General features: G+C 41.9%; 1 protein-coding gene across 1 annotated transcript in view; it reads right to left on the minus strand.

Moving 5' to 3' along the window:
- Positions 1-7,086: 7,086 nt before the first annotated feature.
- The window catches only part of scp2a (sterol carrier protein 2a), a 39,853-nt gene continuing 29,797 nt past the window's right edge, over positions 7,087-17,142 (minus strand). Inside the window, exons 15-16 of the mRNA XM_069685010.1 lie at positions 14,566-14,645; positions 7,087-7,623 (exon numbers count right to left, since the gene is read on the minus strand). Coding sequence (XP_069541111.1) covers positions 7,528-7,623; positions 14,566-14,645 — 176 coding nt within the window. The 3' untranslated portion in view covers positions 7,087-7,527. The remainder of the gene's footprint in view (positions 7,624-14,565; positions 14,646-17,142) is intronic.

Below are 17,142 nucleotides of genomic sequence, written 5' to 3' on the forward strand. Positions count from 1 at the left end.
GATGGTAACGCTGGGGGCGCTGGGTCAAGGACTCAGCCTCCGTGTGTGGGTGTTGAGTGAAACCAGCACCTCATTAAGGGCATAGTGTGTACTTCTTCAGCTGCCGCAGGAAGTACATCCTCTGCTGTCCCTCGGCAGCTGAAGAAGTTCAACCTGCCAAAGACAATGATGGTGCACTTCTACACCGCCATCGTTGAGTCCATCCTCAGCTGGAAGGAGCTCCTTTACATAAACCTCTCCAGAGGTCAAAAGACAGAACATGTACTTCTTTGTTTCACTGTTTTCATTTTACGTTTATGCCCCCAGTGGCTGCAGCATGGCGAGAGACACAATCCAGCTCCGATGGATGATTTTATACTTGAATATGTTCGCTTCACATAACAGTGTTGGCCACTTTCAATTTTATATTTTTTAGCTTCAGGATACATCTCTCAAGAAGTCACAGTGGGGGAACCTTTGACGTTTTTCAGTGGATTGAGCTTCGGCATAAACAGACCAATCCTTTGCACAAGCCGTGGTATTCACTCAAACACAGTCTGACATTTATACTTTTCTATATTAAATCTCCTCAAGTTGACTTGAGGTAAACACAAACCTGAAATCCTCAGCTGACACCTCGCTGCTTCACCTCATCCCACCCCTTCACTCTGTGTTACTGTGAACATCCTAAAGACCCATTAGCCCACTGCTGCTGATGGTCAGTGAAACGGGCCAGCCACACAGCTTGGGCAGCATGTGAATATAAGCGTTTGGCCAGCTGGACCCCTGGCAGAGGGACAGAGCGGGGGGTGGGCTAAATGGCTAGCTGGCCGGATATGAGCGATGAGGAACGCAGGCTGGATGTGGCAGAAGGTGCAGGGTGGTGGGAGGGGAGGGGGGCAACATGAGGAGGTCAGGATCAACTGGGAGATAAATAGATAAATGAGAAGGAGGGAAGTAGGGCACAAAGCTGGAAATTACATTGCAAAAAAACAAAGGTCGTTTTGTTACATTTTCTCTGATTAAAATTCGAACACTGTGCTGTAATGAGCCTCAGAGTGTGTTTGGGTTTATGGGTCAGTAAGGCTACAGCTTGTTTAAACAGCACTGAGGGCCTGTGTCCACTAACGGAGTGTTTTTGCGCTGGCAGTGCCCACCACCTCAATTTCAGAGCGCTTCTCAACGGTGATTACTGTTGCTAGGTTACAAAAGTTGTCTGGCGGCACTTCCGCTTCCCTTGTTAGTGACTGTTACGTCTGTTTTAAATCGCTCTGTGTGCTTAATATTTGCTTTAATTCACGGAAATTTGACAAAGAAAAGTTAAAAACAATGAAAAGGAATCATGTCCTGGCGTTAGCAGCAGCTCGAGACGTGGAAATTGTAACCAGGAAAAAAACCAAAGGATTAGCTTCTCCTCCGCCATTGTTGTTGACAAAATTGTTATCTGAAGTCCCGCCTCTTGTTGATTTTGATTGGTCGGTGAGGGAAAAGTGACATCGAAAACGTTTTTTTTTTGCGTTTTTGCGCTGAGGACGCTGAACTGCGCTGGGTTTATATGAAAAACATTGGCGCTGCCAGCACAAAAAAAATCCTGTTAGTGGACACAGGTCCTGATGCTCTTAAAGTGAATAACCCTTTATGTATTTGTACATCTGATCTGTGCACAGGATTACTCAAACTAAAGAATCAAAGCCATATTGCCCTACTATTTTTATAAAACTAAATCTAGTCTCTTGTCATTTCAAATCAGTAGCCAAGAGCATTTAGCTTTCAATTTATAATATTAATAATAATAATTTTATTTATAAAGCATGTTTAAAAACAGCTGCAGCCGAGCAAAGTGCTGTACAAAGCCAAAAACATCAAAAACATCGATACAAGGAATAAACAAAACATAGAAAACACAAACAAGGTAAATAACATGTGGTATAAATAATATATCAGAAAACATTTAAAGACGTAAACACAGTAACAAAGCAGCCTAACTTATGATCCACCACAGACATTCAGATTTGTTAATGACATGTTTAATGAGTTGTCTACTGATCTTGAGACTCCCCGTAATAGACATTAAGTTCAGAGAGTGATGATAAAATGTTCCTCTGTTGTTTGTAAATCTTCTTCTGACACTGTTAAGCTAATGTAATGGGCGGTGCACTTTGCTTACAGGTTATTTTTTAAACACCTGAGTTTAAGCGACTGTGAGGAACTTATATTCTGTTTTGTGTGGATTTCGGGGACCCGGGTGGATAAAGCAGTATGCTTTATTTCTTTGCTGATCTTTTCCTGTACACGAGGCAGGAATAATAAAATAGATTAATTACTTTTTTTAAGATTACTTTTTTTTGGCCTTTATTGGATAGGACAGCAACATTTGGGGGGGGAAAGAGTGGGGGATGACCAAATGCACCAAATGATCACAAACCGGGGGTCAAGCCTGCGATCAGTAGCCTCTGCCACAGGACCTTACATTCTGTGAGGTTTATGGGGACCCTTGGGGACTAAGCTGTGCGTCTTAAGTCTTTGCTGATCTCCCTGTACATGTGCGTATAGTTTTCTCAGACAAAATTACTACTTCTCTTTACTTATTTATTTATTTGGACTTCAATGCCATTATTCAGAGAGAGAGGAGAGTGGATAGTGTCAGAAGCAGGTGGAGAGAGGGTGTGGTACTTGAGCCCAGGGCCACCGCATTGAGGACTGAGCCTCTGTATACGGGACGGGTGATTTAACTGCTGAGCTAAACCAACGCCCTTCCTCCAACTTCTTTTTAACCGTCTATACTCACTGTGAAACTTTGCTGTGGAAAATGTAAATAAATAAATAAATAAAAGGAAGCTCTTTCTGTCTCGCCACAGTCCGACCCCATGGCAGCAATGACAGGCATTAAAAAGAACTCTACAGAAAGAGTTGATCTTGTCGCTGATGGTCTGTTTGCTTTTGTAGGTCACATTCGGGGGTATTTGTATTAAACCAAGTCTGTTTCATAACCAGTTAAAAACTCATCACAGTTAGCGTAAATGCCTGATGTAATGTCATTAAGAACAGATAAATAAAGTTACTGAGAGCACACGGGACAAAGTGGAAATCAACCTGTAAGTTTAGATTTCAAAGGGGTGCACAGAAATAAAGTTACATAAAGTAGAAAGACTGTATGTACTCTCTTTCTGATGCACTAATCAGCTGATCGCGAGCATTTACCCCTTCAGTATTAAACCAAGCAGATTTCCCCACGACCTTAATCAGCTAATCATCCTACTGCTCTCAAACTTTCAATCTGCTCTCCTCTAGCTGCTGTCATTTCAGTGCACATTCATGCGACCCTCCTCCACCCCATTCACCTCCAGTCCATCTCATCAGTGTGCTGCTCTTCAGAGGTCCGCTCCTCATCACATCCTACCTGCATCCTTCCTTCACCAGCACCGGTGTCCAGCTCCACTGGGGAGTATCCTATCCAGTTCTCAGCCTCACTACCCCTCATGAATACACGAAGGGATCTTAAGAGCTATATGCTCTTTGTACGTTTTGCATGTGAAGTCTTCACAGGAGCAGATATACAGTGGGGCAAAAAAGTATTTAGTCAGCCACCAATTGTGCAAGTTCTCCCACTTAAAAAGATGAGAGAGGCCTGTAATTTTCATCATAGGTATACCTCAACTATGAGAGACAAAATGAGAAAAAAAAATCTAGAAAATCACATTGTCTGATTTTTAAAGAATTTATTTGCAAATTATGGTGGAAAATAAGTATTTGGTCAATAACAAAAGTTCATCTCAATACTTTGTTATATACCCTTTGTTGGCAATGACAGACGTCAAACGTTTTCTGTAAGTCTTCACAAGGTTTTCACACACTGTTGCTGGTATTTTGGCCCATTCCTCCATGCAGATCTCCTCTAGAGCAGTGATGTTTTGGGCCTGTCGCTGGGCAACATGGACTTTCAACTCCCTCCACAGATTTTCTATGGGGTTGAGATCTGGAGATTGGCTAGGCCACTCCAGGACCTTGAAATGCTTCTTACGAAGCCACTCCTTCGTTGCCCGGGCGGTGTGTTTGGGATCATTGTCATGCTGAAAGACCCAGCCATGTTTCATCTTCAATGCCCTTGCTGATGGAAGGAGGTTTTCACTTAAAATCTCACGATACATGGCCCCATTCATTCTTTCCTTTACACGGATCAGTCGTCCTGGTCCCCTTGCAGAAAAACAGCCCCAAAGCATGATGTTTCCACCCCCATGCTTCACAGTAGGTATGGTGTTCTTTGGATGCAACTCGGCATTCTTTCTCCTCCAAACACGACAAGTTGAGTTTTTACCAAAAAGTTCTATTTTGGTTTCATCTGACTATATGACATTCTCCCAATCCTCTTCTGGATCATCCAAATGCTCTCTAGCAAACTTCAGACGGGCCTGGACATGTACTGGCTAAAGCAGGGGGACACGTCTGGCACTGCAGGATTTGAGTCCCTGGCGGCGTAGTGTGTTACTGATGGTAGCCTTTGTTACTTTGGTCCCAGCTCTCTGCAGGTCATTCACTAGGTCCCCCCGTGTGGTTCTGGGATTTTTGTTCACCGTTCTTGTGATCATTTTGACCCCACGGGGTGAGATCTTGCGTGGAGCCCCAGATCGAGGGAGATTATCAGTGGTCTTGTATGTCTTCCATTTTCTAATAATTGCTCCCACAGTTGATTTCTTCACACCAAGCTGCTTACCTATTGCAGATTCAGTCTTCCCAGCCTGGTGCAGGTCTACAATTTTGTTTCTGGTGTCCTTTGACAGCTCTTTGGTCTTAGCCATAGTGGACTTTGGAGTGTGGCTGTTTGAGGTTGTGGACAGGTGTCTTTTATACTGATAATGAGTTCAAACAGGTGCCATTAATACAGGTAATGAGTGGAGGACAGAGGAGCCTCTTAAAGAAGAAGTTACAGGTCTGTGAGAGCCAGAAATCTTGCTTGTTTGTAGGTGACCAAATACTTATTTTACCGAGGAATTTACCAATTAATTCATTAAAAATCCTACAATGTGATTTCCTGGATTATTTCCCCCCATTCTGTCTCTCATAGTTGAAGTGTACCTATGATGAAAATTACAGGCATCTCTCATCTTTTTAAGTGGGAGAACTTGCACAATTGGTGGCTGACTAAATACTTTTTTGCCCCACTGTATATCAATGATCTTCTCCTTGAGCAAGTATGAGACATGAATATTTTTTAGCTGAGGGCTTTCATTGACATCAAATAAAAGCCTGTGAGCAGGCTCAGACAATATACCACATTCACATTAGATACTCTTTCTTCTGCAACATACTGTACATCATGTACAAGTGGTTGATAATAGCTTGGTACCTGAGCTGTCAGTGCTCTGCTCACTCTTGCAGCAGCAGTTGCCACCTGAATGCTAATGTGTGCTGTTATTGCTGCTGGGGTTTTTCAAGTTGCATTTCCAGGCCTCCTCAACATCCCAGCAGTCCTCACTCGGCTCCCTGATGTGCTGAGCGCTGTTTCCTCTGAAGGACTGAAGAGTGATTTAGAAACAGCAACACTGTACATGTTCTTAGTGCACATAATAATCAACCTAGTAACAGTCTGCAGACTGAACTAGATGTTAAATTTTAGCATTGTTGCACCAGGGATCTGCACTGAACATTATGACCACCTGCTTAATACTGTGCCCCCCTTCTGCCACCAAAACAGCCCTGACCTGTCGAGGCATGGTCTCCACTAGACCTCTGAAGGTGTGCTGAGGTATCCGGCAAGACCACCAAGACTTTAGCAGCAGCTGTAAGTTGCGAGGTAGGGCCTCCATGCAGGTGCCTTGTTTGTCCAGCACATCCCACAGATGCTCGATTGGATTGAGATCTGTGGACTTAGGAGACCAAGTCGTGTTCCTCAAACCATTCCTGAACCATTTTTGCAGTGTGGCAGGGCGCATTATCCCGCTGAAAGAGGCCACTGCCTGTGGCGGCCTCTCTTGATGGCCAGGCTGTGCTCACTGAGTCTGTACATGGTCAGTGATTTCCTTATTTTTAGATCAGTCACAGTGCTCAGGTATTCTGCCACTGTGTACTCTCTGTTTAGGGCCAAAGAGCATTCCAGTTTGCTCTGTTTTTTGGTTGATTCTTTCCGATGTGTTAAATAGTTTTCTTTTTGTTGTGCTATAATTTGGTTTAGTCTAACTGGGTTTCTGTCTGGGGGCTCTGCTTGTGAACGGAGTCCCAGAACCAGCTGGGTGAGGGAGCAGCTCTCTCCAGTCTCTCTGGAGGTGAGGGCTTTGTGATGGAGCGTGTCGGGGTCACTTCCTTTTAGATGGATATACATTTTAAATACTCTCTTCTGAATTTTGATAAGAAGTGGATATCGTCCAAACTCTGCTCTGCATTCATTGTTTGGTGTTTTTCGTTGGATGCGGAGAATCGATTTGCAGACTTCTGCATGCAGATTCTCAATTTGGTGTTAGTCCCATGTTGTAACGTCTTGGTTGGCGAGTGGACCTCAGACCTCGCGGCCATAAAAGGGAAATTGGTCCTATAACAGAGTCCAACATTTTAAGCCAAATTTGAATTGGGACGTCTAACTTGATGTTCCTTCTGATGGTGCAAAAAGCCCTTCTTGCCTCGTCTCTCAGGTAGTTCACAGCTTTGTTGAAGTTACCTGTGGTGCTGACGTTTAGGCCGAGGTAGGTGTAGTTTTTCATGTGTCATCCCACTTACAGTGCAGTGTTGAATCTCTGCCGAGATCACACTCACACTCAGCATCATGCGAGACCAATGACCCATCAACACCAGAGGGTGTTAACGACGCTCGCTGCCATTAGGCCAACAGCCCAGGTTAACGACTCACCCTGGATATCAGCGTACTAACGACACACAGAGGCTTATATTTGTAGCTCAGTTTAGACCTGAAGAAGCTTTTCGGATGACAGGTGAAGTTCAACTTTAAGTCCAGTTGCCTTCTGGATTAAGCTTAGAATCACCAGGACCTGGATGACTGAGAACCTTCACAGACTTAATAATAAAACAGTTTCACAATATGATAAAATAGAAAAATGGTTGATAAGGACGTGATTATTGAAGAAACTTCAGACGATGTTTTTTTCAGGAACTTATTTATTTTAAAAATTAGATCATTTCTATCATTTATAGATGTTTTCTTAACAAAGTTATCTATCAAAGTGGACGAGGCAGAAACGGCCTCTCATCACAAGATTAATAATAGATCATATTATTATAGACAGAAGACATCAGAGGCACATTGAGTGGTTTGACAGCAAGATTAATTTAACACATAGTTTATCATTTGCACTGAAGTCGCACTAAAGCGAGCAGCTCCTAAAGATGTTCCACAGTTAAAATCAGACTTTAAGACGATCAAACAGATCCAACATTAATAATTCTGTATGTTTTATACAGTTTGATATCCAAGTAGCAGCTGGGTTGAATCTCATGATGAAAAACATTATCACAGTATTCAACAGGAGGGATTACGTTTCCAATAACGTTATGGAAATTCGGCAGAAAGAGAGACTCAGACAGAAAGTTAGCTCAGGTTTCTTACAGTTTGGCTTTTCCTGGTGTAACCTGGAGGTTCTGCAGCTTCATCGCCATCCCCATGTTCCCCGTGATCTTCAGTTTCCCTTTGAAGAACGCCTGAGGACACAGGAGCGACAGGAAGAGGATAAAAAGTCAACTTTTAGCTCCATTAAATTTAACTTTTGTAACACTTTAGGCACTGAAAGATGCATCTCCGACACACGAGGAAGAAAAGTCGTGGAGATGCTCTTAAGGGGGGGCATTGTAGAGTGCAACAAAAAATATGTGTTGGCCGCCGACTGACCAATCAGAGCTCACATCCCTCTGTCCTGTGTCTTTGCTCTGGAGTGGCAGAAAGCTGTCCTTCAATTGACATTTATCCAGCTAAACGCGGGCACTTCGAGTTAACAGCCATCTGCACTAAAACCGTTTAAAGGCTGAAACACTTTGTTCTAATCTTTTCACTGTGACATTTAGCAGGAAGTCGCTTCACCTCGGGGAGTCTTTGTTGAGTTTTCACTTTTTGTCAGTAGCCTTGCAGCTGGAATAAAAGACATATTTTTCAGATGGAAACAGAGGACACTTCCCCTACACCTTTTAGAAGGAAGTTTTGGACTCCTCCACTTTGTAGAATCTGAAAACTAACTTTTTTTTTTTAATGTTTTTTTTTTACCATTTTGCCTTTATTAGATAGGACAGCTGAAGAGAGGCGGAAAATATTGGGAGGAGAGTCGGGATGACATGCAGCAAGGCGCCGAGGACGGGAGTCGAGCCTGCAACCGCTGTGTCAATACAATCCATCTCTCCTTCAAAGTGTTTGTAAGCCACTTCTAGTTAGCGCGCCATCAATCTCAGAAACCATCGGCTATAGTCTGACAACGATATAGCCTCTGGGAGCAACGGTGAACATGTCAGGCCTACAGGTTTAGCCAGCGGTTACAGTAAAACCTTCAGCCAAGACTTCCTTTTCCGTGCACTGCATTGTTTACAGTCCGGTTAGCAACTTGAGAAGCAACCGTGCGTTCAGATCAAAAGCGAAGTGAAATTTGCCCCTCCAGATATGTTGGCAAAATAAATGGTGTCATTTGGTCCTTTAATATCCTGGAGGAGCGCCCGTTCATCTGTTTGTGGTGAGTCTCAGTTTCACTGTTAATAGTCAGTGAACAGAGGCTGCACTCTCGCTAACAACTGAACCCGAAAAAGAAACCGTTTTTCTTGAGATTTACTTTAATTAACGGGTCTTAAAGATGTTATCTCGAAGATTTCAGTTTCGTTCTCTTTAGTGATAAACAGTAATTACACTTCCCAATTTAACCAGACGTCTAAAGTTGGCTCCCTTTGTTACGGTTGTAAGTCTTGATTTTCCTGACTGAAGGTGGCTTTCCTTTTTGCTTCATCTGAGCGTCAAATTTGTTTCTTTTTCTTTGGATTTTCACTTATTGTTGAAGTTGTATCTGTAGTCATCCATCTTTTCTTTGTTTGTTCAGCCATAGTAGATTACTGTTTACTCGCAACACTTGCAGAGAGCGGAAAAGCAGCCGCTTAGCTCCGCCTACCCTCTCTGGCAGACCAACCACTGCTGGCTGATGGAAAACGCGTCACTGACCGCTTGTGATTTTTCCGCGAATGTCGCCACAGACACCCTGTCCATAATAATACTATATACTGCAAATACAAAGGCTTTTATCAGTGGGCCATAGGCTCAGTCACCATTGTGTTACTCATTCAGCGATACACTCAACAGATAAAAATTTTAATGAAAATGTTTGAGATTATTACTTTAAGTTTGTCGGAATAACATCTTGATGCAGATTAGTAAAAAGTAGAAATTCAAGCTTTCTCAGGTCTGTCCTCAAGAGGAGAAGAAAACTACTTTTAAAATGCTCGTTTGTTGAACGGAGGTCGGATCGATCATTTCTGATGCATTCGAGGAAGTCGAGGAATCTGAACGGCTTTGGCGATACAGCGTCAAGGGAATTTGTTGTTGTTAAGTCGAATGTTTGATCTAGTGCAGATTGTTAGCAGTTAGCATGCAGATGTCTGTTTATAGAGATTAATAAGAAGCTAAATCATCATCAGATAGCCGCTGATGGGAGCTGGGATGTCATTACGGTGCATTACGTTCCGCCTGCTTTTGCTCTCCACGCGGACTGTTTTTCCTGTATACGCCGCAGCCTGCTGATACGTACATACTACAAACAGAAAACAGAACACTCCTCCCAATTTATTGCTCTATTCTTTACATTTTGTTTCAAACTAGCACAATCAGTCCAACCTCGACTTAACGATCACTCAAATCATTCAAGTATCTTTATTTCCTGGACATTCTTCATTGTGTTTGTGACTCAGAAGGAGCAGCAGCTCCGACAGGTGAGAGGGAGAGAGCTGGGACCGTGTGCAGAAAAAGGAGACAGGAGTGATTCATAAATGATAGAGTGAAGCAATAATTTATGAGAGGAAGTGAACATGACGTGTCTTAGTATTGAGTACATAAGACCACAAGGCCACCGTAAGGCCAGATGTAACAAGAGGAAGTGGAAATATCAAACTCATAAAAAACATGGTCATTTGCTCTTCTACCTCAGGTGGGGGTATCTGAAAAACTAAAGCCCCTTTGAAAACTTGTGCCTGTATTAACTGTGCTCACCGCCACCTTTCAAATTAAAACGCCGCCTCTGGCTGCAGGTGGGTTGTTATCCTGGTTGTCTGCCCGCCCTGCTGGGAGCCAGTTTGTGGGAAATTTAATAGAAAGTTCTGAGATGTGTTTGGTTTCTAAATCGTAGCTACTGGAGAGGTTTAAATACTCAACAGTCTGAAAGTGAACAGAGTTTTATTAAAGAGGAGATGTGTTGAGTTCACAGAGGCGTAACCAGAAGCCTCTAGACAAATGAAATCAATGACAGTAGCTCAAGGCTTTTTGCCTTCAAAATAAGAGCATTATTTGGGTAATAAATTATTAAATATATTAGAACATAAAGTGACTTCAACTCCTCCAACCTTAAACTGAAGTTATTTTAACCACTTATATTTGAAGCAGCTCTTGATCTTTCTGTATCAGTATAAAACTAAGTTACTTGATCTAAAACCTATTTCCTTATTTCTTTATAACTTCTAGACTTTATTTACCATCCTCAACTTACAGTTAATTTCGTTTTCGAGGTATTTATACTCATTTGGCATCTGTATTCAGGGTGGGATACGCTGGGTAACTCGCAATACGATACATGATACAAGATAGACAATATGATACGCCAGTGGTTCCCAACCTGGGGTCCGGGCCCCCCTTAGGGGGCGCCAAAGATCGCTCGGGGTGCGTAAGGCTTTGTCTGCACTGAGATTAGATTTGCACATTAAATAAAGTCATTAAAAAAGCACTAACTTGATAATGAAAAGTTTGTTCAACTATTAAAAAATATATATTTTTGGTCCTCATTCATATATAGCAGCTATTCTGTAGGCCACATCTCTGCGAACTATTGGCTGATTGGTGTTAAATTTTGCCAATAAAGATTTGGAATGAATCACTTTATTGTTTTTGTGTACGTGTGCGGTCTGGGGGGGGCTCAGCCTTTCTCTGATACAAGCAGGGGGGAACCACTGAAAAATCAAATTCAGACACGCACATCCCCCAGTGGGTGCTGGATCCAAAACAATCAAGTATATCAAAAAAATATATAAAGATCCACACAACATGCTCTTACTCAGACATGACCAACTTGACTCGTGAAGTCTGAGGCGGAGCATGTTGGCTCCAAACGTCACTTTGTGCTGAATAAAACCCTCTACGGGAGCTTCCTGGTGTGCTGATCTTTATGTTTTTTACAACCCGAGATGAAACAATGTACGCGTTTTGTACGTGTATGTGTCTGTAAGTTACATACCTATAGAACACCTGTAAAAACACATTAGGACTTTAGATTTGAAAGTGGCTGGTGCATCTCTGAACCTCTTTTCACAGCTGTCCGACATTATCCTGCTGCTTCATTCATGTCAAAAGCGCCACCGCGAGGAGTCATGAAGTAGAGACACGGTGAGTGATAAAGGGAAATCTGTTGAGAGCGCTGAAGATTTGTAAATGAAAATATTTGGCACCAGCCTATCAATAGTTGTATTGCACGAGTCAGGATGACGATGTATTACCATATCGATACTTTGTCTCACCCCTAATCTGTATAATCTTGGTGTAGGCTGTTTTTAGCATTTACTCCTACATCATTTGTGTTGCTTTCACTGCATCTCAGTCTGCAGTTAGACAGAGATGTCTGATTGCCGGTTAAATGTGGCTGCACTGGCAGAAATGCTCGGTCATATTCACAGCATGTCAGTGTCATAAATCTGTGATATTTCTTCGAGGTTGGTGTTTGCAGCATAATCGGAACCTGCACTTACCAGGTAATGAGGATTCATTATGTCAAGCTTCCTGTTGCTGTGAGGACTACACTGACAGGAGTATAAATGTGTTCGTACAGAAAGCATTCGGCTGGATTAAGTTGGTAAACACAGACGTTAATCTGACAGACAGGCAGGCATGTATTCAGCCTTTTACAGGCAGCAGACAAACATGTACATGTATGTGGCAGCACGCAACTGATGGGTGTGGCTGCTCAAACAACAGAGAGACGTTCATGACGGCTGTGTGTTCACAATAGTGAGTTTAGACACAAATCCGGGGAATCAAATAAAACCCGGGATCAGGAAATTTGTTTAAACAACATGAAGGAAATATTTGATTTATCATTTACAATATTACGTTTATCGTGCTGGTTGTTTGTCTGCAAGAGTATGACAAATGTACTGGCCCAGATGTCAAGAAACCGGGTGGCAGAAGTAGCATCGGTGTCTCCTGTGGTGCGTCTATAGATAAAACATAACAGCCACGTCACACAGCAGCAGACACAGTGAAGCAGGAATGAAGGAAAGGCAGCTTTTTCAAGTGCTGCATAACAACAACAGCACATTGTGTTTCTAAAATACCTCTGCAGCTCGTCTTCCATGCAGATTTTTAGGAATGAGGAATATTATCATTTGGAAGAGAGTAACAGATGTGGCTGAGATGAAGAAGTTTCAGTATAAATGCTGCACCTGTAACCTGTAACATGTTGTTGACTTGACTATTGGCCTATGCAGAGTTCTGTGCTCTCTGACTGCACATCAAAATATAACAGTAAGAATTCACCAGAAAGTAAGAGGAGTGAAACAAAGCAACCCCATTGTAAAATCATCTTGTAAGGCCGGTGAGGTACCTGCTTTTTAACCTGGCGTTCACGTACACAACCTGCTGCGTCGTGAACGTAATTGTTCACTAACTTGTCTTTGCACTACGCGTGCTACTGGAGGATTCTTCTAGAACCATGGTTCTCAACTGGTGGGTCTTCTGAGGTTAGAGCAGTTGAGATCCACTGCTCTAAAGGGCACACCAGAGCGCTCAGGCAACTACCGTATGTGTGGAATGTAAACAACAAGGGGCGGCTGTGGCTCAGTGGTAGAGTCGGTCCTCTTTCAATCGGAACGTTGGAGGTTCGATCCCCAGCTCCCTCAGGCTACATGTCGAAGTGTCCTTGGGCAAGACACTGAATCCCAAATTGCTCCCGGTAGCATAGCCAACGGGTAAGAATGTGATTGACAGTTGGGCACTTTACGTAGCAGCCTCTGCCATCAGTGTGTGAATGCGTGTGTGAATGTGACATGCAGTGTAAAAGCAGCTTTGAGTGGTCGCAAAGACTAGAAAAGCGCTATACAATTACAGTCCATTTACCATTTACCATAACAGTTTGGCCACACTCGAGGAGTGAAAAAGCTTTTGTGTGTTGGGTGGACAGAACACTCTGTCGGCACCGTCCCCCACTCCACCAACACCAACATGTTCCTCCGTGCAAGGACGTAACAGTCCCGGACTTGTTTCCTTGTAGTTTCCATGCGACTTCTAAAATGGAACTAATTTGTTTCCAGCTATTTTTACAGGCGTGTTTGTCGCTGTGCAGTGCCCATGACACGTCATGCATATGTGGATAATTGCGGACTTGGTCGATCAGGTCGTCTTCAAAACTTTCTGCCCTTGTTGTCCCTGCTGCTGTGTCGACCCCGTCACATCCCCTCTGCCTCTACACTGCCACTACTGTTCATGTGCATACTGCATCTCGTGTTAACTTTTGAAGACGTGCACAGCCGACGCTCCAAACAGACGCAGGGAGCGCATGGCGGCCATCGTGCACACTAGGGCTGTCAACGACTTTTCTAAATTTGAATATATAACCGAATTGTAATAAAAAACGGATATCTGATTATTAAAATGAATATTTGATGTGAAAAAAATCGGTACTACCGTGGCTGTCTTGTGTGTTCTCGTGAGCTCTCACGTGTTGGCATGTGTTCTCGCATGCCCTTGTGCGTACAGGCATGTTTATAGAAATATATCTTTGAAAGTAAGTCTGTCTCGTGTTGTATTGGTATGCCGTCTTGTGGACATATTGCGCAAAAATAGATATTCAAATAGTTCAAACCTATGTGTTTTTTTAGAGGGAATAATCAAATGTCATTTATGGCCAACACATGTAGTTTAAAGCAAGAAATATCTCCGGCTTAATATTTCTGTCCGACATGCCTCATTGTTTCTGTCCGTTTGCTAATTTTTACCTGGTCTATTTGCAGTCTAAACTAATAACAGTGATAATCAGTCATTTCTCTGTGAGTTCTATGTGGAGTAGATATCTAAAGCCTAAATTTACAGCAGTGCAGCATGACCTGGTGTTTGTCATCAGCACTTGATTTTCACATGTTGTAAGTGATGATGCTGCAGTCCAGTGCAAAAGGACAGTTTGAGCATAAAGAGCAAAGACTAAAAGACATTAATGAATCTTCTTCCTCTTGGTACACACCACATGAGCTGAGCTGAAGCTTTGAAAGCCATTTATGGCAATTAAAAAGAAATACATGTGCCGTTATGTTACCGAAAACATTTTTTATGTGACTTTTATCATTCATTTTAGAGTAAATAAAAACAAATCATTTGTCCCTATTCTTTGTCAATATGTCAAAATAGACAAATACATAATTACACACCGTTTGTGCGTTCAACTTTCCGGTCATCAGATCCAGAAGATCCACATCACTCATGGCTAAGGTGCAGTCTGCCTTTGTAGCTGGAAGAAAAAAAAAAGAAAAAAAAAAGTATAATTGCTGCACCTCATTTACACATTAATGTGGGAAAAAACAGCTGAAAAGATTGAAAGATACATATGTCGTCTATGACGTACGATACCGGCGTAAAACACATGGAGAGCAAATGTTTGTCACCATTATTACAATGCTCTGAACTGAAAGCACTCCAGAGAGCAAACATGTATGCGTCACACAAGTCCACTTCCTTTCACGGAAACATCAACAGAGAAAGCTTTATGACTCATCCTTTCTATATTCTGATGGAAAATAGTTTTTGCTGTGTTCTGTGGCTTTTCAGAACAAAGTGTCTTCATGTCACATTGTCTTCATGAAATAGGGAAAAGCACTGAGAAAACTGTGTGTACAGTATGCGTGTGTTTTTATTTTATCAAATCCGTTATTTAAAGACTGGGATTGTTTCTAAGAGTGACGTCGTGTAACCTTTAAGCATTGATTGAAATGCAAGTAAAATAAGATTGGAAACCTGGAGCTCATTTAATCTGTATGCCGCTTTGTATTTGAACCCACACAGAAAAGAATTGTGCAAAATAGTCTTTGCATTAGAGAAACACTCTTTTTTCCATCAGTGTTTCCCACAGAATGACCCACAGAGTGCAACTTTAGCTAAGACGAGGGGCATTACTACGCCTACATTAAAGGATAACTTTGGGATTTCTCAACCTAGACCCTATTTTCCCATGTGTTTGTGAGTAAGTGACTAGTAGAGACAACAATTATTGAAATCGATCCAGTATTCAGGGAGGGAGCACCGCGAAATGAGATGCAATGTAACTAAACGGGGCACCGGGCATACGCCAATATACAGGCACTAAAAGCGCTTGTTTTTGCTACTGACAGGCTCAGATGGTTATAATAAGTGTCTGACAACACTGTGGCAGCCATGCTACTTTACCTTATGCTCTCTGTTGTTGTCTGTAACCAAGTCTCGCTCACGGAGAAGTCTCACGCTGAAATATCGCGAAAGGCACCTCAATCATTTACAGGAGGAACATAATACTAGAGAACATCTCTCGGCCTCTCTCTGAAGAGCATGTGATTGGCAGTAGACCTTTTGTGCAACAGCAGAATGAACAAGTGCTCGAGTGGTGGCTACGCTCTTCAACAGTTGTATATACCTTGTATTTTTATATGTATCCCTCGTTTATTTTATTCAGCTATCTATTCTTATTTTATTTGATTCTTTTAAACTGTATTCACTGACTTGCTATTTTGTCTTGGTACTGCTGTAACACCCGAATTTCCCCCCTGGGGATCAATTAAGGATTATCCCATCTTATCTTATTTTATGTTTGAGTCAGATTTGAAGATATACCCTCCAGGCTGTGCTTGTGTGTGTGTTCAATGTGTTCACAAGAATGGGAGAGATGAAAAACATAATGCCTCCACCATGACCGTTGCCAGAATGGAGACATAACAAGCTTATGTTTGATGAGAGTAACCTCAGATCTATCAAAAGCAGGATGTACTGTATATTTGCAGTAGCTAGTTTAAGAGAAGAGCCGGTGGTATTTAAAGTGTTATCTGCATAAAAATGTGCATTTCAATTCGGAGTAGCAGAGATGTTCTTTCTTAGGTGAATAAAAGAGGATCAAGAATGGAGCCTTGTGGTACACCTATACTGTTATATGCTATAGAATGCTAAATATAGGTCTATGAAAAGTGCAGTACAGTGTTGAAAATGAATTGATTGATTGATATCTTTATTTTGAACATGTTAATAGAATAAAAGTAGATATTAAACAAGAAAAGCATTAGAGAAAATGTAAACAGTAAATCGACTGTCATATTTAACACAAAGTAAACAGAAGATGTTCGAAAAGGAGTAGGACGAAGTTTACACCTATTTTTTCCTGACCCCTATCTACTTTTGAACAACTATAACACACAGCCAGTGTCAATAATAGAGAAAAATAAATACATAAATAAATCAATACATTTTCAATTAAGTTTGCACTTTGCATGAGATTGATGTTCCACACATATTCCCCACAGGTGGTTATGCACTTACTTTTCATTGTTGTAGTTTTCTTTAGGCTAATGTTTGCTCTTAAATTGCCGTTTCATCTCGTATTTGCCAAATGCATACGTATGTAGTGCTGTTGTACAATACAGACAATGTTTTGCATTTTGACCAAATATCTCATTCAGGATTTTTCTGAATATTACTTTAAATTTCTGGAACATTTATTCTGATAGAGGCGATGTAACCTCCGAAATAATGGCTAGTTTCCAGAGAGCATCACAAGAGGAGCCAGCCTAATGGGAGCTATTTATGACAACAGTGGGTGAGTGGATGTTTGAGTGTCTAAGTGTATGTGTGTATGTATCCAGTGTGCATCTAACGTGTTTGTTGAGGCTACGATCAGCTTGTAACAACTAACATAACTTTTGCCTCTGGCATATTAATGATATTTGAATATGCTCCAGGCATCAAGCAGATGAAGATAGATTGTGCTT

This window comes from Semicossyphus pulcher, unplaced genomic scaffold (assembly GCF_022749685.1).
Source record: "Semicossyphus pulcher isolate SPU_LCO1_2020_fin unplaced genomic scaffold, fSemPul1.0.p SCAF_7, whole genome shotgun sequence".
NCBI classification, from domain to species: Eukaryota; Metazoa; Chordata; class Actinopteri; order Labriformes; family Labridae; genus Semicossyphus; species Semicossyphus pulcher.